This window comes from Megalops cyprinoides, chromosome 5 (genome assembly GCF_013368585.1).
Source record: "Megalops cyprinoides isolate fMegCyp1 chromosome 5, fMegCyp1.pri, whole genome shotgun sequence".
Lineage (NCBI taxonomy): Eukaryota > Metazoa > Chordata > Actinopteri > Elopiformes > Megalopidae > Megalops > Megalops cyprinoides.
The window spans coordinates 21,598,621-21,619,343 of NC_050587.1; the positions used below are offsets into that span (position 1 = coordinate 21,598,621).

At 46.6% G+C, this 20,723-nt stretch overlaps 1 protein-coding gene across 3 annotated transcripts in view; it reads left to right on the forward strand.

Annotated features, from left to right (window-relative positions):
- Positions 1 to 20,723, forward strand: part of LOC118777424 (2-oxoglutarate dehydrogenase, mitochondrial-like) — a 35,723-nt gene that overhangs the window by 13,246 nt on the left and 1,754 nt on the right. For 2 of the 3 annotated variants that reach the window (XM_036528304.1, XM_036528303.1), the window contains exons 5-22: positions 8,528 to 8,643; positions 9,784 to 9,938; positions 10,493 to 10,639; positions 11,020 to 11,110; positions 12,808 to 12,987; positions 13,286 to 13,414; positions 13,774 to 13,953; positions 14,360 to 14,512; positions 14,633 to 14,735; positions 15,324 to 15,452; positions 15,818 to 15,968; positions 16,460 to 16,587; positions 16,842 to 17,020; positions 18,601 to 18,672; positions 19,131 to 19,256; positions 19,513 to 19,585; positions 19,852 to 20,015; positions 20,354 to 20,508. In XM_036528304.1, the coding sequence (XP_036384197.1) occupies positions 8,528 to 8,643; positions 9,784 to 9,938; positions 10,493 to 10,639; positions 11,020 to 11,110; positions 12,808 to 12,987; positions 13,286 to 13,414; positions 13,774 to 13,953; positions 14,360 to 14,512; positions 14,633 to 14,735; positions 15,324 to 15,452; positions 15,818 to 15,968; positions 16,460 to 16,587; positions 16,842 to 17,020; positions 18,601 to 18,672; positions 19,131 to 19,256; positions 19,513 to 19,585; positions 19,852 to 20,015; positions 20,354 to 20,508 (2,431 nt within the window). Of the gene's footprint in view, positions 1 to 7,663; positions 7,786 to 8,527; positions 8,644 to 9,783; positions 9,939 to 10,492; positions 10,640 to 11,019; positions 11,111 to 12,807; positions 12,988 to 13,285; positions 13,415 to 13,773; positions 13,954 to 14,359; positions 14,513 to 14,632; positions 14,736 to 15,323; positions 15,453 to 15,817; positions 15,969 to 16,459; positions 16,588 to 16,841; positions 17,021 to 18,600; positions 18,673 to 19,130; positions 19,257 to 19,512; positions 19,586 to 19,851; positions 20,016 to 20,353; positions 20,509 to 20,723 lie in introns of those variants that run through there. The other variant, XM_036528305.1, reaches the window with a different exon arrangement.

Consider the following 20,723-nt stretch of genomic DNA (forward strand, 5'->3'; position numbering starts at 1 on the left):
GCCAGTGCAATGAAAACTCGAGCAGGTGATAACTGATTGGGGATCCTGATCTGATGCCCAGATCTTGTGTGGGGACTGCAGACATGGACCACACCGTAGGGTTGTGTGATAATCTTACAGTATTCAGTCCTCATTTATTTACCCATTGGAAATACCCTGTCATCATCCACAGTGGCCTCCATCTTTTATTTTAGTCTCAGTGTCTTTCCATTCTATCCAGTTGTGTCTCCTCATCCTTGAGCTGGCTGTAGACTAGACTGTAGGCTGCACCAGTAGCTGCTGTATCTCGGATCTTGGTCTGTACTAATCCTGATGCTAGGCTAAGGCCACGCTGGCCTGGATCCCCTTCCTCCCTTACACACACCTCCGGACAGCCGCTGTTTTAGCATGCGTCAGCCGTCAGGAACAGCAGCGGTGCAGAGGCACATGCTGAAATGGTCAGGCAGTTCCGGACCCTTCCGCTGTGACGGCTTTGTTCCACTGTTAGGCCATTCGGGAACGCCTGCACAATGATCATGACTGGTGGGCCCTCGCCTCTTTTTGTTCCCGGCTGTGATGCCCCCCCGATTGGCCAATCAGCTGTTTTTAAGTGCTCTCATTGGCTGCTGTTTTGTTTCTGGAGCTCTCTGGCCAATTGTGATTGGTTGATAATGAGCTCCTGATTCCTGCACGCTGTGTTTGGGGAGTCTCCTTGGGGACCATCTCAGCGGGAGTCCCCACATTGCTAATGGGGTCAGCATGTAAAGGCAGACCGTGATTTCCCTGGCTAATCAAGGCCAGCGGCAAACTAAATTAATTTCCATTTAACAGTGCCTAACAGTGGAGTTTCAGGCTACACTGGTGTGGAGTAGGTGAGGGTGGAGGGGGAACACCATTAGTATATGCTGATAAGTCATTCCCACCGGAGTACTTTCCAGCATTTGGGAGAGATGCAAATTATTCTGAGGCTTTATTTTGGTTGTGGCTATGTCGGTTTTACAGCTGAATCAGTCAGCTGACCAGCTAATCGGGAACTTGCATGTCTTGTTGGTCACCAACAATAAGGGGTTTGGCAAATTAATGAGCATTTACTTTTGTGTAGGAGTTCAACATGGGACTATGTAAGACCTTGCATTTTCATCAGTACAAAAATTATAGTGTTTATGTAGCTTAATTTTACGCTGTGATTCAGTGTGACTTGAGTAAGCCCATAGAAGTTCATTGAAAAATGCTTAAAGCATCACCATAGTTGCATACAAGTCGAGATTCTCAAAGATATCATAGTAATGGTGAGTGATATCCACAACTGATAGACCTGATAGCAGCTAGTTTCTAGCTAGTCCCTTTTGTTGCGCAGTTGAGTACAGCAGTTGCAGAATTTTCCTTTACAAATGCAGTGCTTTCTGTGGAGAATTCAAATCCAGAAATGTTTACCAGAATGGATGCCTTAATTTCCTGCATTTGTGCAGCGATAAACCGCAGAACATCTGTTCCCTGGCAACCGCAGCATCATCCTGGGAAGGTAGTCCCTCAGGTAGTTATAGCAACAGTGCTATGTACACTGACATTGATTGGTTGAACAAAAATGTTAGTGACTTTAGCTGATAAGATATGGAAAACAGATCCATACCAGTAATTTTAAAACTGTTTTTAATTGAGTTTGTAATTGGTATTTAAAAGGGGTGCTTTCTGGGATGCTTCAAAATTATTTTTCTTCTGAGATGGGTTTTAATTTCACTGTCATCATAGAAACAAATTGCTGGGGTGGTGCTAACACGTCTGGCTTAAATGAGTTGCAAATTAAATTTCCTAAAACACTGGTGGTGGGAGACAACAAGAGCAAGTCTTGTATGTAATTTTCACCCTGCAGTCCTCCATTAAATTTTCCATAAGTTGAAAAAGTAAGAGTCTGTATTGTATAGTTGTCCTACCATTCACAAGGCCATGACTGAGATAAGATGAGCCCACAGCTCAGTGGGCTGACTCTGCCTGTTCACATGGCCCCCCACTCTGTGACATCATAAGGGGATTCTTATCGTTATCTTTTAGCGAGTCGCGTTCAAGGTTTATCCTCCCTCAGAGTGTATATTCCGATAAATCTAAAAATAACAGGGCAATGACCATTTTAGTAATTACTTGTTTTTCAATGTGCATTTCAGTGGAATGCAGCTGCTAACCACCAAACATATAGAAAGTAACTTCTGAAAACTCAAAAGTGAATTTGAACAGACAAAAAATGGCACTGCCTGTTTTGCAGTGTCATTGAAGAACTGCTGTCTTTACTCACTTGGTAGGACAAGTCATTGTCATCGTGGCTTATCTCAGTATGTCTTAGCTGCCCACGTCAACTTAATATATACACTTGCTTCACAGAAACAGACGTGTCTTCCTCAGCTCTGTCTGGAACAAGTGCTTTTCCTCTGCTGCATTTCAGCCATTCACATCCAGCAGGCAGAAATGGCCGCAAGGCTTTTTGCTGCCCCCTTACACAGCAGTTGTCAGTTGTTGGCTCTCGTGACAAGAACAAATCTGTCTCCGACCTCCAAGCTGCGGGCTAATTTGCGCGGCCCTGTTTGTGTTTGTTATCCTGTATTTTGAGCTTTGAGATGACGGCTGTCACAGGCTCTCTAGTGTGAGTGGCTATCCTCTGTGCTTGTGCCCATCTGTGCCTGCATTACTCTGAATCTTTCTGAGCCATTAAGCTTTGATTTCTTTTCAGTGTCTTTTGTGAAACAGATCAGCAGGAGTTTGATAGTCTAATTTAAGGAGCCATCTTCAAGCATTTACAAATAATACACAGGTCATTTTGTGCTTCCTGAGGCAAAGTCAGGTGGTTGTGGTAATTTTTGAACATATCAAAAAAACCCTCACCCCTTACTGAGTAGATTATTAGTCCATGATTATGTCGTTTTTTTATTGTTTTTTTTTTCCTCAAGAACAGGTTAGGCTAATATTTTTGTGTTTCTGAAGAGACTTTTTGGGTGAGTGATGTCATTTTCAAAATGGTCTGATTGTGAACATGGCTTAAGATAAACTTCATGTAGTAAGTTTAATGTAGTAGGCTCATTGATTTCATTGACTATGGAGGGAAAACATTTCACAGCCTAAGACGCAGAGGTTCCATTGCTCGGTGCTGAGTCCCAGTCTACTACAGTTTCAGACTGATAACAGAGAAATAGATTACAGTAATTACTGGGAGTGGCTGGGTGTCTGGGCCCCACACTAGTTTGTAGCCCATTGTGAGTGTGATAAGCTTCTCAGTGTTGTGTTATTCAGTGTGCAGCAGCCATTGTGCTTCATTGACTGTTAGTGCTACGGTCAGCGTGATGCTATGGCTAGAATCAATGGCAGCGTGGAAGTGCATGGAAGTGTGGCTCCGCAGTTCTCAGCTCTCCGATGCTGCCTGTCACATTTCCTGAGTTAGCGCCCTCCCGGTGCAAGTCTGTGTGCCTCTCATTGCGTGCGTGTGTGTCTGCATGTGTGGGGGCGCACATGTGCGCGCGCATGCTCGTGCGTGCATTTGGCTTTAGGATTAGTGAGATTAGACGCGTATCCTTCATCATTGATGTAGGAAGCAAGGCCACTGTCTGTTCCAGATCTCTCTCCCCTTGTTGCCTTCCCAGACCTTGCTATGGCCAGAGAGCATCTCAGTTTTCTAACAGTCAGAGGTGTCGTCATGCTCATCTCTTTCTCTCTCCCTTTCTTATTTCTTTCATTTTCTCTACTCAGTTCTTTGCCACTACTCTGCTGTTAATGCTTCTCTTTATTTTTTTGCTATGTTTTTTGTCACGCTTTACTCCCCGTCTCCTGAGGGTCTTTTAGCAGGGGTCCGTGCTCCTGTCAGTCCCAAGGATTAGTGTAGTGGTAAAAGTACTGAGCCCATAACCCACAGCTTGCGGGTGTGATTCCCAGGAATAGCACTTCAGTTGTACCCTTGAGCATGGCACTTCACTTCAATTGCTTCAGTACATAATTATGCCTGTTTGTTGTGAATTTCACCCCAGTTAGTCAGAGTCCTCCATGTTTCTTTCGTAGTATTATACACTGTGAGAAGTATCCTCCTATCCTTTGAGGTGCTGAGTTGCAGAATTTCGGACCGGACTGCCTCCCTTTCTCATCTGTGTGTGGTACAGAATCATGTCCCCTTGGCATTCCTAGCACAGTGCCTGGCCCAGACTTGAACAGGCAGTAAACCACCTTCTAGTGGAGGTTGACCACCCATAGGCAGGGCTGGTTGTGATTTACCTGTTTCATGTACTGAGCTCACATGTTCATGCAAAGAGTTCTCCTCTCACGCTCACACGCTCTGATGGATTGGTGCACTTGAATGTGCAAGTGTGTAAGTGCACAGTACATGTGGGTCCCCTCAGACTTACCCATTGTTCAAGGGCAGGCAGCCAACCAGCCACAGGAAACAACCAGCCCTCCACCTGAACAATTGCTTACACATTAGCTTATGTGTAGCTTTCCCCAACTCAGCTGAAGTTTAATGTTCCTGCAGAAATTCTTGAGAAATGTTCATTTCAGAGTTCCTGAGAAATGTTCATTTCTCACAGTGCAGCTGAAGGGTTGCTCCACACCAGCTCAACATGATAGGCTGCAGCAGAGCAGCTGGCCACCCTGGAGGGTTTCCAGGTCCTCTGAATGACTAAAATGGCAATCGTTCTTCTTCTTTCTAATGTCACCTTTGACCTGTGATTATCCAAAGATAAACCTGAAGTGAAAAATGGACCTGGCTGGTGAATGGCCCAGACTCAGTTTGAGACTCTTATCAATAAGGCATCTGTCCAGAGACCAAGGAGACCATGCAAAATCCCGATTAACTTCTCAAGGGCTCAGTCTTTCATCAGTGTGTCGTGCTGTTTTAGAAGCATCGTTTAAACCCCAGATCATAATCAGTGTGCTGGCACGCACTCACCCTCAGAAGGCCGATTCTCACTTTCTAGCTTTCGCTTTCTTATTATGACCAAATATTCAGCTCCTGCTTTCCCTTTGTCCTCATTACTTCCTTATATAGGAGATTCCAGTTTTGCCGGGGCTGCATTGCTAGCTGTGAATGTTCTGTTTTAGACCACACCCCCTGTAAGAATATTCAGCGCAAAGCACAGGGACATGCATATCTGGGCCTTCGTCATATTGATTTGCTTTTCAGTCAAAGCAAATTTAAGTAAACTCGCATTGGATACGGTATTTTGTGGTAATGAAAGTTACACTCAGAGAGAGGGAAAAGATGCGCCCCTGTTTGCCTGGAATGCATTTCCAAGCAGAAGAGATGACCAGGTAACTCTCTGTACTCCACCAGCTCAAAACAGTGTAAAGGTCACATGAGGAAATGCTTCTACCAGTGAACTTTAGTCTTAGTCACCTTGTGTTGCTCAGCACTTCCTAAAGTAGTGCTTGATCCTCAGTGCACAGCAGTTTTCTAACCTATGTTTTTCTTCTGTTTCACTGTCATCATCCTTTTCACTGTTTCATCCCTGCTGTAGTGTGTTTGAAAGGCGGCATGTTCAGTAGTTGCCTGTGAGTTGTACCCAGTTTGTCAGAAATGCTAGTGAAGAGGCTGTCAGGGGTGGACATTTTTTACCACCCTGAATGTGTTGTTTAGCTGTACAAAATGCCCAAACAAAGCAGAGCGTACTTATTTGAGTCTTTCAATGGCATGGTCATTACTGGCCCCACTCACAAATTTATTACCTAATATGGTAAGGTTAGTGTGCTTATGCTAAAGTGGGGTCACCTTGGGCCCTCTCTATGTAACCCAGCAAGTTGAGTGAGTGGCACTATGGCGTGCTAGGGTGTATATGATGAAACCAGTCTCGTGGGTGCCAGGCAAATTGAAGGACTGCTTTGCATTTTTTGGATGTGTGCTGAAAGCCCAGAAGGTCAGCTCCTGACCTTTGCCTGAGTCTGCAGGTATGTATATGTTTGTAGCTGTCCTGAGACGTGAGTTCACACACTGCAAAGGCTCTTATCTTAGCTGTGTGACTGGCTGGGCCTTTGAGGGTGTCACAAGGGGAGCGCTTAGACAGGTGTAACATAAATGTGAGCGTTTCATCCATCTCTGTCAATACAAATATTTCTCTGTACTCTGCAACACCTGCACTGGGGATAATCAGACAACAATAAAATATGAGGAAATGCACTGCTCTCTTTAAAGGAGACATGCTTTTAAAGATGTGGAAACTGACCTCTATATGTTGACATTTAATTTTTGTTCCAGAGCCAGTAATTTACCTGGAAATACACCCTTGGGGAAGAAATGCTTCTACCTGTGAACTTTATACCTTATTCACAGTACTGGGAATTTAAGAGTTGCAGCCATTCTATACAGGTAAATTCCCTGTAGGGAACATGAACTGGATCTAGCACATATTTAAAGCCATTTCAAACCAGTCACTGCCAGTCCCTCTGAATAGCTGGTTTGGAATTGGTTGGAGACTGGTTTGACAGAAAGTGTCATTGGTTTGACCCCTAATAAAGGTTCTTGCAAGTTCAATATAGCTCTATTATGTGCAGATAATATCAGTCTATTTAAACACATTTTCCACAAACGTCATAACAAGTGTTTCAGACGACTTAGCAGTAGAGTAGCCCCAGTCTAATGAACAGAATAGCTAAAGAATGAATTCAGAAAAGCCATTTGACTTTGAGTTCAGCTGGTCTACAGTAACAAATAGCTTAGCTAAATAAAAGGTCAATGAGATGAGGAAGTTATTATGGCTGCTTAACTAGCTGGACTTGTTGTGTGGTCTGTTTCCCTTTGTTAGTCTTTCAGGTACTTAAAAATAAGCTCTCCTTTAAATGATATCTTTGTTTGCAGTTGTGTTTTTAGTCTTAACGTGTTTTTAAGTTACTTTGGTGTCAACAGAGTATTAGTCTCACTCACATTGTGTTCTTCGGCACTTCCTAAACTAGTGTTTGATCCTCAGCACACAGCAGCTGCTTTCTAACCTGTGTTCGCACTGCATTTTACACCCCTGCTTCAGCACGTTTGAATCGCAGTGTGTCGCAGTATTTGAACTGAAGTAGACGCCAGCGAGTTGTGTAAATGCGCTGTTCAGTTTGTCGCAGGTCGTACATCTTGGTTTTGGAGCCGGTGATGAAGTGAAGCCAAAAAAAAAAAAAAAAGCGACGGGTTTCACCCCGTACGTGTGTTTAAGCTGTACTTTGCTCTGCCAAAGCAAACAGGCCGCGCTGACGTAATCTGTGTTCTGCGAAGAGCTCGGCGTGTGCCGCCCCAGAGATAAACACGGCGAGAGGGATGGGGAGTCGTGAGAATCGCTGATATAACGGCAGAGGGTGTGTGACGGCCAGCGCAGCTCCGTGCCGGCGGGCAGCCGCCCGCACTGCGCGCATAAACACATCCTCAGCTTAGCTTGAATGAATCGCTTGAAGGATCCATGACGTGCTGTGACAGTGAGAGCTGTATATAACGGGATGCAAAGCGTTATCGGTGTTTGTGAAGGTTAGGCGCGCTGGTGTCCTTGTACTTTGACAGGATGTCGATGCGGATGCACAGCGGCATCTGTGCAGTGAAAGCCGAGCGTTGCGCATGGCTGCCGTGGGGCAGCAGTATCTGCACAGTGAAAGCAGAGCGTTGCGCATGGCTGCCGTGGGGCAGCAGTATCTGCACAGTGAAAGCAGAGCCTTGCGCATGGCTGCCGTGGTGCTAGGGCCAATGCGGGGCCAGCAGCAGGAGCGGAGCCCGGGAGGGAGTGGCGCATTGCAGCGGCTGCACCGTGAGCAGTGGGGGGCTGTGGGACGTTGCGTCAGCAAGAAGAGAGGGAGAGGGAGGGAGTGTGGGAGGTGAGAGAGGGGCCACGGGAGCAGCCGGGGCGTTTTTTTGGAGGTTTATGTGCAGTGATGGACCCACAGCCCCACAGGCCATTAGACACAACTGATCAGACTGATCATGGTTAAGCGAAATGGGTGTGATGATATCTCTAGCACCAAACACTAGCATGATTATCTGTTGTGCTAATGCAGTAACATTGCAACAAGGCAATCATTTCCTGCTTGAAATGAAATGTTTCAAGCTCAGGTGTCACCCCAGTGTCATGTTTTTTTTCTCTTTGATGTTTTTTTTAATACACTTTTCTGTATTGAATTTGCAGTACTCCCAACCTCCTTCCCCCTCAATCTAACAGCATGTTCACCATCTACCTGTCTGCCCCACACTCATCCCTCTCTCTCCCTCTCTCTCTTTCCCCCTCTCTCTCGCTTGTTCTTTCTGCCTCGTTCAAATATTCTGCATGTTTCTGCCAAAATGTCTTGTTGATTGGCCTGCCATTCAAATGATTGCATTTCTGCATTATTGTTGCCTTGAAGCAAATCTTTATTTTCAAAAATTCTATGCTTCTGTTTGACATCCATGACTTTTTTTATTCCATCCCACCACTTTCTCTTCTTTCTGTCTAATGTGGCCATTTTTCCCACTGTCATTGTTTTTGCGTTGTGTCGTCCCCCCCCCCTGGCTGTTCTGGGCTGGTTTTTCTGTTTGACTCTCACGCCCTGCCCCTCCTCCCCTCCTCCGTCCCTCCTTGTCCAGGCTTCTATGGGTTGGACGAGTCAGACTTGGACAAGGTGTTTCGTCTCCCCACCACCACCTTCATCGGGGGCAACGAGAGTGCGCTGCCACTCAGGGAGATCATTCGCCGCCTCGAGGTACGCTCACACGTCACACATCTTCCACATTACTGCACGTACACACAGGGCCGGCACTATGGGGGTGCTTAGGGGTGCATTGCATCCCCAGACGGACCTCAGTGCACCCCAAGTTGTCTCCTTGTATCCTGATGTCTACATAGTAATTATCACGTTTTTTTAAGATGGCATTTTGTGCCCCCCGGTGGATTGCAAGTGAACCCCTTTATATTTTCTCCTGGGGCCAAGCCTGCATCACACACACATACACACACAAACAACACCATGGCCCTGTTACCCCAGACAGTAAGTAGGAAAAGAAATCAGACTCAAGTACAGGAGACCCTCATCATTTGCTGATTTGCCATTCACAGTTTCAGATATTCACATCCTGCTGCTCTCCCTGTTCTTGGCCTCATTCTCTTTATATGTATCACACAGCACCACACCGGCTCACATCATCTTATTAATTTAAGATTTTACACATAATTTTTCCATTGTTATATAAATATAAATAAATGATTTGCATTAACACACTACATTAGATGTGTTTCTTTGATATCCCATTTGGACACATGGCTGTTATTGGCACAGTTCAGTGTTTGTGGATTTCCCCGTTTGTGAGAGCCTTCAAATGGCAAGGCTCTCCTGTACATATATGAAGCATGTTATGCTAGAAGGAAGAAAATGTTTTACTCTGATTAAATCATGAATCGTGTTAGATGCATCATCCCCTGTCAGTATGTCCGAGTTTATAAAACTCGCTGAACCCATTGTACTGATAACTGCCCTTTGTAACGCCAACAAGATGCGTTTTCAGAGTGCAGATAACTCGGTGAGAGTTTGCCATTGTTGGCAGCAGTGCAGAGAGATTACCCATGTCCTTCACTGCAGATATTTGTGTAACACAACACACACACGGTGACACACTGTGACGTGTACATCTGAGGTACTGACCTGAGGGCAGGTAACCCTTTATATTCTCACTACACCTACAGTATCACACACACACACCCACATACATTTACTCACTGTAACACACATTAACACGCACAAACACTCTCATGCACACATGCACATACACTCATAAACACACATTTACTCTTTCTCACACAAACACACACACTCACACATGCTCACAAGCTGCCCCTGTCTGTGCAGATGGCGTACTGCCAGCACATCGGGGTGGAGTTCATGTTCATCAATGACGTGGACCAGTGTCAGTGGATCCGGCAGAAGTTCGAGAAGCCTGGAGTAATGCAGTTTACCCTGGAGGAGAAGAGAACCCTGCTGGCCAGGATGGTCCGCTCAACCAGGTGTGCCCCTCCTCACCTGACCTCCTTTACAAACCCCTCCCCTTGCCCTCCTCACCCATTGTGTTACTGTAGAGCACCACAGCGTCTCACCATTTCCTGTCTGCTATGCAGAACATTCCAGTTTTGTTCTTTAAATGTGTACTCCTTATAGCTGTGTTCCCTTTAGTAGGGATTGCAGGCTAATATATTATCCCCTATGCCATGAGCACTGCTCTTGTGATGTACCTATCATCTCAAAGCGTTGCTGTGATGTTGAATTTCATAGCATTTAATTTCATAAAGTTTAAACATTTAACCACTAGGGTTTACCAAGCTCTCATAGTCAGGCAGTCTTTGTCACCTTCTAACATCGTTAAGGTGGTAACTGACAGAGTCAAGTGCTTCAGGTGTCCCTCAAAACCAATCCAGGACCAGCATAGCCCTAATCCTAAACCTGACCATTATATGCGGAGAAAACTGAAACTGATCCTTGGCTGTTGGTTCAGTGTTGCTAGTGGAGTCAGGATCTTTTGAGTTTGAGCTGGAGAGCTGTGAGCTTGTGCTGTGCTCTGCAGGTTCGAGGAGTTCCTGCAGAGGAAGTGGTCCTCTGAGAAGCGCTTCGGCCTGGAGGGGTGCGAGTCGCTGATCCCCGCGCTCAAGACCATCATCGACAAGTCGAGCGAGAACGGTGTGGAGAACATCATCATGGGCATGCCCCACAGGTAGGCTCCGTACCTCTGCTCTGCCAGAATCTGGAAGTACGGCATATTTTAAAAATTTCTCCTTCCCATAATGCGTTTTTCACATTCACTGCAGGGCTATGCCTGGAGGTTTGTTCAAAAAAGAGAGGTGTTTAATGTAGCCTGCTGTTGATTGTGCCTGAAATGTCTTGTTTACTATTGCTGCACTCCGCCAGCTGACACGTGTTTATATGGAGCCCCCAAGCTGCGAGTTAGTTTACAGCAGCCCCCCGACCCCCACAATGGATAATCTGATAGAGATGAATCAAGAGGGGCAACACTTAACCCAGCATTCTGAGGGCTGCTGGGGCAGATTTGCAGAGATGGATTGGTTATGTCTGACTGCTTGCCCTCTCTTCTAGGGGTCGCTTGAATGTCCTGGCTAACGTGATCCGCAAGGAGCTGGAGCAGATCTTCTGCCAGTTCGACTCCAAACTGGAGGCTGCTGATGAGGTCTGTCTCCATCTCCTGCTATCCCTTTTCTAATACTATTTCTCTATCTTCCTCCTGTGAGACAAGCCATGGCTGTGACGGTCACTGTGGAAGCCATTAACCGCAATGTGGAGAGGCCAAGGACTTGAAATTGTCTGGAACCTGTTTTTCACAATCATCTACCTTGTCAAGAATCACCCATTAAGCAGTTGATTCATTTTTGATTAAGCGTGGAAATCTGCTAACATTTGTGGGCTTCATATTAAATCATTTTAGTAATAACAAAGAGATAGGATGAGGTTAAGTGAAATCATTTTGATCTAAAATATACTGGAGATCTGTTTTTGGGACTAAAACAAGTTCATGTCAGGACAGCACAAAGACAGTTACTACATTGTATGCAGGCAAGTAAAAAAGTAATCACATCCTTATTTAAATTGTTAAGCTTGTTTATCATGCAGGACAATCAAAAACTGGTTCCAGACTATTACCAGTTTACCGGTCAGCTCCGGTTGTCACCATGTGGACGGCTTATCTTTGTGCAGTTACTGTTTACCAAAGAACACTTTCTCATAATTTCTTCTCATTTTGAATCCCGATCTTTGATTATGTTTAACCCTGATATTTCTTCAGCCGGAGCCAGGTTAGCAGGATGCACGTGTGTCACCTTGCCCTTGCTTGTGAAAGTGTAGTGTAGAAAAACATAGGGATAGATTGTGCAATACACACAACAGCAGGGTGCGTGCTTTCTGCTGCACAAAACCGCCTCAAACAATGGGAGAGCAGGATGCACCTGGAGTGTGTTACGGGAACCTGTGTTAGGGGTCAGGGTGACTCTGACTTGGCCTGTTGTTTTAGGGGTCAGAGTGACTCTGATTCAGCCTGTGTTACACGTCAGGGTGACAATGACTCTCCCTGTCTGCTTGCGTTTGCATAGGCTGGTCACCACTTGAAATGCTACTCATAATTCACACTTTTAAAGTGGTACAATAAACAATGGTTGTGATCTAACCTACAATGTAGTGGACCGAGATTGGTTTTAAAACTATATTTTTAAAACGCATATCCTCTTCTGCAACAGCTCTTTCCATTGAGAAGTCTTGAATTTGAGGGGGTAGAGTGATTGGCAATAGTGTTTTATCTTTAGAATTCTAGGAATTTCAGGTTACTCTCCCGTTTAAGACAGGCAGTATTCAGCGTAAACCCTATTTCATTGCATAAAAAGACCACGGTTCTTAGTCTGCAATAGCGCATTTTCTAAATCTTGACAGATGGCTCTAAACCCATATAGACATTGGAGTGATTAGATTGAGCCTCGAAATCCGGTCCCTAAATCGTCTGTCACGATTCTGATTTATGTTTGAAAAAAAGATTAAGTGGAATCACTTGACTCTAATCACAGTTGTTGTGATTTTGAAGAATGTTCATTCAGGCAGTAAAGTTCAATACCTGCTTGGGTAAATTTTGTGTAAAAAAAATAAAAAGGTTAGCTGCTGTGGTTTCTTGATGTTGTGGTGATTTAAACGTATTTTCATTTTACTAGAAGTTTAGCAGAAGTTAAATTTGCAAAATGACCTCTTGTGTCACATGTTGTCTTCCCTAGTTGGGGGTTGTATGACATTGGCTTCTTCTTTCTGCAAGATTTAGGTGTTGTTTGACTCTTTATCATATGTATTAGGGGCCATTTCACATTGCCTCCTCCGTTCTGTCTTTGTTAGGGATCGGGTGATGTGAAGTACCATTTGGGAATGTACCACAGGAGGATCAACCGCGTCACCGACCGCAACATCACGTTGTCCCTGATGGCCAATCCCTCCCACCTGGAGGCCGTGGACCCCGTGGTGCAGGGCAAGACCAAGGCCGAGCAGTTCTACTGTGGGGATACCGATGGCAACAGGGTACAGGCAGCCCTCCTCTCTACCCCCTCTCTGTCTCTTCCTGCATTCTCTGTCCTCATCCTGTCCTCCCTCTATGCCCTGTTCATCCCTCTGTCTGTCAGCGTGCCCAAACCTGACCCACTCTGTGTTTCACTCAGTGTAAGAGCATATAAAAACATTGATTGGTTCTGCAAGTGGCCTATGAAGAGAACAAAGGAAGAGTGTGTGTGTCAGCCTCTTGCTGAACTTCTGAAACAATAAAACACAGAAGCAGACGCAGTGTTTGGACTTCATGAATGTGTGTGTGTGTGTATCACAGGTAATGTCCATCCTTCTGCATGGCGATGCTGCTTTCGCCGGCCAGGGCATTGTGTACGAGACGTTCCACCTGAGCGACCTGCCGTCCTACACCACCCATGGCACCGTGCACGTCGTCGTTAACAACCAGGTGTGGCACGCCTGTCAAGGCTGTTTATCTTTGGTCGTAAACAGTGACAGTGAGGACGTCTGGATCTGATAGCTGCTGAAACACTGTTTTTGTTCTCATCTGCATGTGAACTGCAAACTTTAAAACTTTCTGTTTTATTTATGAGGGCGAACCTCTTCACCGTCTTTGTCTTATTTTTAACTTGGAATTGTCTAGACAGTCTAAAGGATAGTATCTCATTTTTTTCTTCATAAACGCACTTAGGCGAGTTCAGCAAACTGAATACAAGAAGTTGTGCCTGAATTGGGAAAACAGTAATGCTTGCATTGCTGTTGTTGACTGAATCCTGCTCAAGGATGCTGATGTTCTCTCTCCGCCAGATCGGCTTCACTACAGACCCCCGCATGGCACGCTCCTCCCCGTACCCCACCGACGTGGCGCGGGTGGTCAACGCCCCCATCTTCCACGTCAACGCCGACGACCCCGAGGCCGTGATGTACGTCTGCAATGTGGCGGCGGAGTGGAGGGCCACCTTCCACAAGGACGTGGTCGTGGACCTGGTACGGTGCTGCCCCGCAGAAACAGAAACACTTCCCGCTGTTGCAGTAACAGTACAGCTACCACCTAGAGGCTAGCTAATCATATTTTATATGATTGCTTAAAAACAGTGCAATTTCTTCATGACTGACAGAAGAAGAATCCATATTTTTTCATAATGAGTTATGCATGTTGAAATGAAGTATCACTGGAAACAGACGTAAATCTGCAATGGAATCCTTGAGTTGGCTCTGACAATGTTATTCCCATGCCGTGTGTGTGTGTGTGTGTGTGTGTGTGTGTGTGTGTGTGTGTGTGTGTGTGTGTGTGTGTGTGTGTGTGTGTGTGTGTGTGTGTGTTTGTGTGCGTGTGCGTGTGTGTGTGTCTGTGTATGTGTATGTATGTGAACTCGGTCCCGTGCCACATCAGGTGTGTTACCGGCGGAACGGCCACAACGAGATGGACGAGCCCATGTTCACGCAGCCGCTCATGTACAAGCAGATCAAGAAGCAGAAGGGCGTGCTGCAGAAGTATGCCGAGAAGCTGATCGCCGAGGGCGTCGTGACGCAGCAGGAGTATGAGGTGCGAGAGGGGGGCAGCTGAAGGGGCTGGAATTGGAGTGTGTGTGTGTGTGTGGGGGGGGGTGATACTGCCTGTCTGAGGGCTTAAATTTCCCTGCTGTGTGTGTCTGTCCTGTGCCAGGAGGAGGTCTCCAAATACGATAAGATCTGTGAGGAGGCGCATGAGCGCTCCAAGGATGAGAAGATCCTGCACATCAAGCACTGGCTGGACTCACCCTGGCCTGGTATGTAGGGACCAGGGGAGTGTGTGTGTGTGTGTGTGTGTGTGTGTGTGTGTGTCCATGTGTCTGTGTGCCTCTGTGTGTCTCTGTGTGTCTGTGTGGAGGTGTGGCTGTGTGTTTGGGGGCCAGAGGAGGACTGGCTGTGTGTGTGTGTGTGCAGACTGCTGCTGACTCTCTGTGTATGGAGACTCTACTGCTGACTGTGTGAAGAGTAATGCTGACTTTGTTAGTAAAGACTGCTGCTGATTGTGTCTGTGTGTTTAAAGACTTCTGCTGACTATGTCTCTGTGTGTGAAGACTACTGCTGACGGTGTGTGTGTGTGTGTGTGTGTGTTTGAGGGCATATTAGGGCAGCAGTGTTGCATAGTGGTTTGGGAGCAGTGCTTGTAACCCAAAAAGGTTGCCAATTGTTTTACCGTTGGGTCGGGTACTTTCAATGAATTGTCTTAGTCAATATTCCAGCTGTATGTAACATGTACAACTTAAAATTGTAAATAAAAAATAATAATAGTGCATGTATGCACACACGTGTGTGTGTGTGTGTGTGTGTGTATATGTGTGTCTAACAGGTGTCATGTCCCTGTGCTGCAGGCTTCTTCACTCTGGATGGGCAGCCTAAGAGCATGAGCTGCCCGTCCACTGGGCTGAATGAGGAGGTACTGAGTCACATTGGCCAGATGGCCTCCTCTGTACCTGTGGAAGATTTCACTATACATGGAGGTACAAGCACTCACAATACACATATAAACACTTTGCTGTACACAGACTGTACTTCACTATATACGGAGGTACATATACTCGTATAGACACTTCACTCTACATGGAGGTTTGTTTACTAGTAATCATATACACACCTTCCCATCCACAGAGGTGTGTTTAGTCACTCATACACACACACACACGCCTGTACCTTAAATATACAATCAGAGACATGCATGCACATCCACTCATAAACACCGACACAAATACATTCACATACAAATGCATGCAAGAGCACAATCACACACACACACACACACACACACAGACGCACACACGGACATGTGCTGTGTTACCTGGAGTAGCAGCACTGCCTCTCTGTTCAGGACTGAGCCGTATCCTGAAGGGCCGAGGGACGATGATCCAGAACCGCACGGTGGACTGGGCGCTGGCGGAGTACATGGCCTTCGGCTCTCTGCTCAAAGAGGGCATCCATGTGCGTCTGAGCGGGCAGGATGTGGAGAGGGGCACCTTCAGGTACTGAACGCTACTAACTACCCCTCACTAATGCCAACTACTGACCTCCCATCACTGGCTGCCCACCATTGACCTCCCATCACTGACCGCATAGTGCTTGACTGCCTATTGCTGACTGCCTGTTGCTGACTGCTCTCTACTCAGTGGATTCAGTGAATGGACTAGCACTTGATTCAAACATAGTGAATCAGTATGTCTCAAAGGAAAGACAGTCTCTTGTTTTAGTTCGTCAGATCATTAGCTCTTGCTTTATCATTTTATGATTGCAACCTGTTTTACTTCTCTCGAATCTCTGAGTGAGTTTCTTATCAGTTTGACTCCTCCTTTGTTTCTCTTGCTCTCTTTCCCTCTCTCTCACTCTCCATCTCTCTCTCCTTCCCACTTTCCCCCTCCATCCTTGCTTCTGTCCATTCATCTTTTCCTCTGTATCTCCCTCCTTCTCTACATCTCTGTCTCTTCTTCCCTCTGTCCCCCTCTCCCTCTCTCTGTAGTCATCGTCACCATGTGCTCCATGACCAGAATGTTGACAAGAGGATCTGCATTCCCATGAACCACATCTCCCCGAACCAAGCGCCCTACACTGTGTGCAACAGTTCCCTGTCCGAGTATGGAGTTTTAGGTCAGTCTGCCCTGGCCCCTGTTGTCGTCTTTATTCTGTTCAAAAATCAATAGATTAGTCAGAGCAATTCGAATTGTTTCACTCTACAGATATGATGTGGTCAGCCCTTAATGGATTTACGTAATCACTGCTTTGCGCTGTATACTCTGGTCAATGTTTAGCTCATGAGCAGGAACCAAATGTGTTCATTATGAGCTGGCAGGCAGTTGGCCGTGGCTCTCTCTCTCTCAGTGACTCTCTGGCTCCCCCTGCAGGCTTTGAGCTGGGCTTCGCCATGGCCAGTCCCAACGCGCTGGTGTTGTGGGAGGCCCAGTTCGGGGACTTCCACAACACGGCCCAATGCATTATCGACCAGTTCATCTCTCCTGGCCAGGCCAAGTGGGTCCGCCAGAACGGCATCGTGCTGCTGCTGCCTCACGGCATGGAGGGAATGGTGAGTGGTGATCCCATCCTCTCTGCCTCGCCTTGCTTTTCCACCTCCCCATTCCACCTCTCCCACCTCCCCACCTCTCCATTTCTTTGATCTCTTTATCTCCTTCACTGTCTTTTTTTCTCACTTTCTCTCCTCCTTGTTCTCTTTTAATATTCACTTTCCTGCTCTCTCAACCTCTTTTGTCCCCTGTCATACACTATATGGCCAAAAGTATGTGGACACCTGACCATCACACTTATGAGATTATTGGACATCCCATTCCAAAACCAGGGGCATTAATATGGAGTTGCTGCCCCCTGACCCTGCAGCTATAACAGCCTCCACTCTTCTGAGAAGGCTTTCCACAAGTTTTTGGAGTGTGTCTGTGTGAATTTGTGCCCTTTCAGCCAAAAAAGCATATGTGAGGTCAGGCACCGATGTTGAACGAGAAGGCCTGGCTCGCAGTCGGCGTTCTAATTCATCCCAAAGGTGTTCAGTGGGGTTGAGGTCAGGGCTCTGTGCAGGCCAATGGAGTTCCTCCACACCAAACTCATCAAACCATGTCTTTATGGAGGTTGCTTTGTGCACAGGGGCACAGTCATGCTGGAACAGGAAAGGGTCTTCCCCAAACTGTTGCCACAAAATTGTGCGCATACAATTATCTAAAATCTAAAATGTCTTTGTATGCTGTAGCATTAATGTTACCCTTCACTGGAACTAAGGGGCCTAGCCAAAACTCTTAAAAACAGCCCCAGACCATTATCCCTCCTCCACCAAACTTTACAGTAGGCACTGTGCATTCCGGTCTCCTGGCATCTGCCAAACCCAGATTCGTCCATCAGCCTGCCAGTTAGTGAAGCGTGATTCATCACTCCAGAGAATGAGTTTCCACTGCTTCAGGGTCCAGAGGCGGCGTGCTTTGCACCACTCCAGCCATTGCTTGGCATTGCGCATAGTGATGATGGGCTTGTGTGCAGCTGCTCAGCCATGGAAACCCATTTCATGAAGCTCCTGAGTGATGTTGCAGTCAGAGACAGTTTGGAACTCTGTAGTGAGTGATTCAACAGAGGATAGGTGGTTTTGACATGCTACGCGCTTCAACGCTCAGCGGCCCCAAGTGGTCTATTGCTTTGTGGCTGAGCTGTTGTTGCTCCTAGACACTTCCACTGGACAATAATAGCACTTACAGTTGACCAGGGTAGAAATTTCGCAGACTGACTTGCGGCAAAGATGGCATCCTATGACAGTGCCAGGTTTAAACTCACTGAGTTCTCCAGTACGACCCATTCTACTTCCAAGGTTTGTGTATGGAGATTGCATGGCTATGTGCTTGATTTTATGCACCTGTTAACAATCAGTGTGGCTGAAACACCTGAAAATAATTAGGAGGCGTGTCCACATACTTTTGGCCATATAGTGTATCTCCCTCTCTCTCTTACCTTCTGTCTCTCTGTATTGTGTGTGAAAGCCTCTATGGGTCAGTTCTATGAGAACGTAAGTCATAGGGAAAATGTTTTCTCATTAAAAATTTAAAAGGACCTTTTGGATTTCTTCTTGTTGTGAAATAAAGCTCAGTACAACACCCCCCCCCCCAATAACAGGGTCCTGAGCACTCCTCTGCCCGTCCTGAGAGGTTTCTACAGATGTGCAATGACGACCCCGATGTGTTCCCGGTAAGTCACGCCCCGTCTTTCCCCCTCCCACAATGCATTGCAACTGCGGCTGAATGTGAAATGCTGAACTGCTGCGCAGCCACTGCTGTAAATTCTTGCATGCAGCTGATCGATAAATATTACATGGAGGTCTTACATCTGCACTGATCAGTCCAGCTTGCCATATCAGGCAACACCAAAGAGATTAACTGTTCCTGTGCAGCTTATGTGTTATCTGCTGGGCGGACGTCTGTGTGCAGTTTAGATTATTTACTGCACTTGGTTGGGTAGTTAGTTTGTTTTCTTCTATGCGTGCAATTCATCACTGCCCTCAAGGCTGCTGTTGCGGTATTGATGTTGCTATTTGAAGCCACTGCTGTAGGGCCAGACCCTGGTGCTCTGTTGCGGTGCTGAGCTGCAGTCAGGAAGATACTTAATCTCTCTCTATTCCTCTTCCTCCCCCTGCTGCCCCGCTGCAGAAAATCACAGAAGACTTCGCCATGCGACAGCTTTATGACTGCAACTGGATTGTGGTCAACTGCTCCACGCCAGCCAATTACTTCCACGTGCTCAGGAGGCAGATTCTGCAGCCCTTCAGGAAACCTGTGAGTCCTCCCTCTTTGTGTGCTCCTTCCTACCCTTCTCTTTTCTCTCCCTCCACCCTCCCTCCCTCCCTCTTTTCCACCTTTCTCCCCTCCCACCCGGTCCCCACTCCATTTCTTCCCTACCTCCATCTCTTTCTCCTCTCTTCTGTCTTACGTCTCCTCCTTCCTCCTCCTCCTTCATCTCCCACCCTTCCAGGTCATCCGCTCAGTCTCTCCCCTCTAAATGCTGTCTTTCTCTCCTCCTCCTCCCCCACAGCTCATCATTTTCACCCCCAAATCACTATTGCGCCATCCGGAGGCCAAGTCCAGTTTTGACGAGATGCTGCCAGGTAAGATCACCAGATCTTGCACGCCATTGTAGAAGTAGAAATGCCTAGAATGGTTCTGCTCATTGAAACACACTTCAGGGTAATGTTATGAAAAGAGTCTGAATTGTCTGTACCTGTGCTGTTTCTATACATAGTAAGGATCTTCTGAATCTGGGATGACTGGTCAGGTAGTGTGTGTGTGTCCACACAGATCTCTGATGTAGGATGTAGTCAGGATATGTGTATTTGCTCTGTAACTGCTGACACTCATTCCCCTGTGTGCGTAGGTACTCACTTCCAGCGACTGATCCCAGATCAGAGCCCTGCGTTGGAGAGTCCAGGCAGGGTAAAGCGTGTTATCTTATGCACTGGGAAGGTGTACTACGAGCTCACACGCGAGCGCAAAGCCCGCGGCATGGAAGACTCGGTTGCCATCGTGCGCATTGAGCAGGTACACAAACGCGTAGTTTTGTACACACCGATACCCACGGGCACTCACCTGTGCTCCATCGATGCACACGCACTGCGACACATGATCACATATACACACACTCAAATGTACTCACTCTCTAAAAACCACACACACACACACACACACACACACACACACACACTCACACACACACTAATATGCCCACATGTTCAAATTCACACAAAAACACACACACACACACTGATGCGCTCACTCTCTCAAATTCACACTCACACACAGTCACACACACATATATGCATCCTTCTTCTCTAGTTTCACCTCTAACAGCATTTCTCTCTCTCTCTCTCTCTGTGCAGCTGTCTCCTTTCCCCTTTGACCTGGTGAAGACAGAGACAGACAAGTACCCTGAGGCAGACCTGGTGTGGTGCCAGGAGGAGCACAAGAACCAGGGTTACTATGACTACGTCAAGCCCCGCATCCGCACCACCATCGGCTGTACCCGCCCCGTCTGGTACATCCCGTCCCTCTGGGATTCTCTGCCTCCTGTCTATGCCATATCATAGTCATCACTTTCTTGCTTCATGATAACCATGTGTGGGCTGGATATGACTCAGGACCATTTTCCCCCAAACCATTTCTTGTGATTAATGATATTAATCCTTTCTCTGCTTTCTCTTGTGTTGGTGTGTTTTCTGTGTGTCGTAATCCTTCCCCTCCCTATGTTTG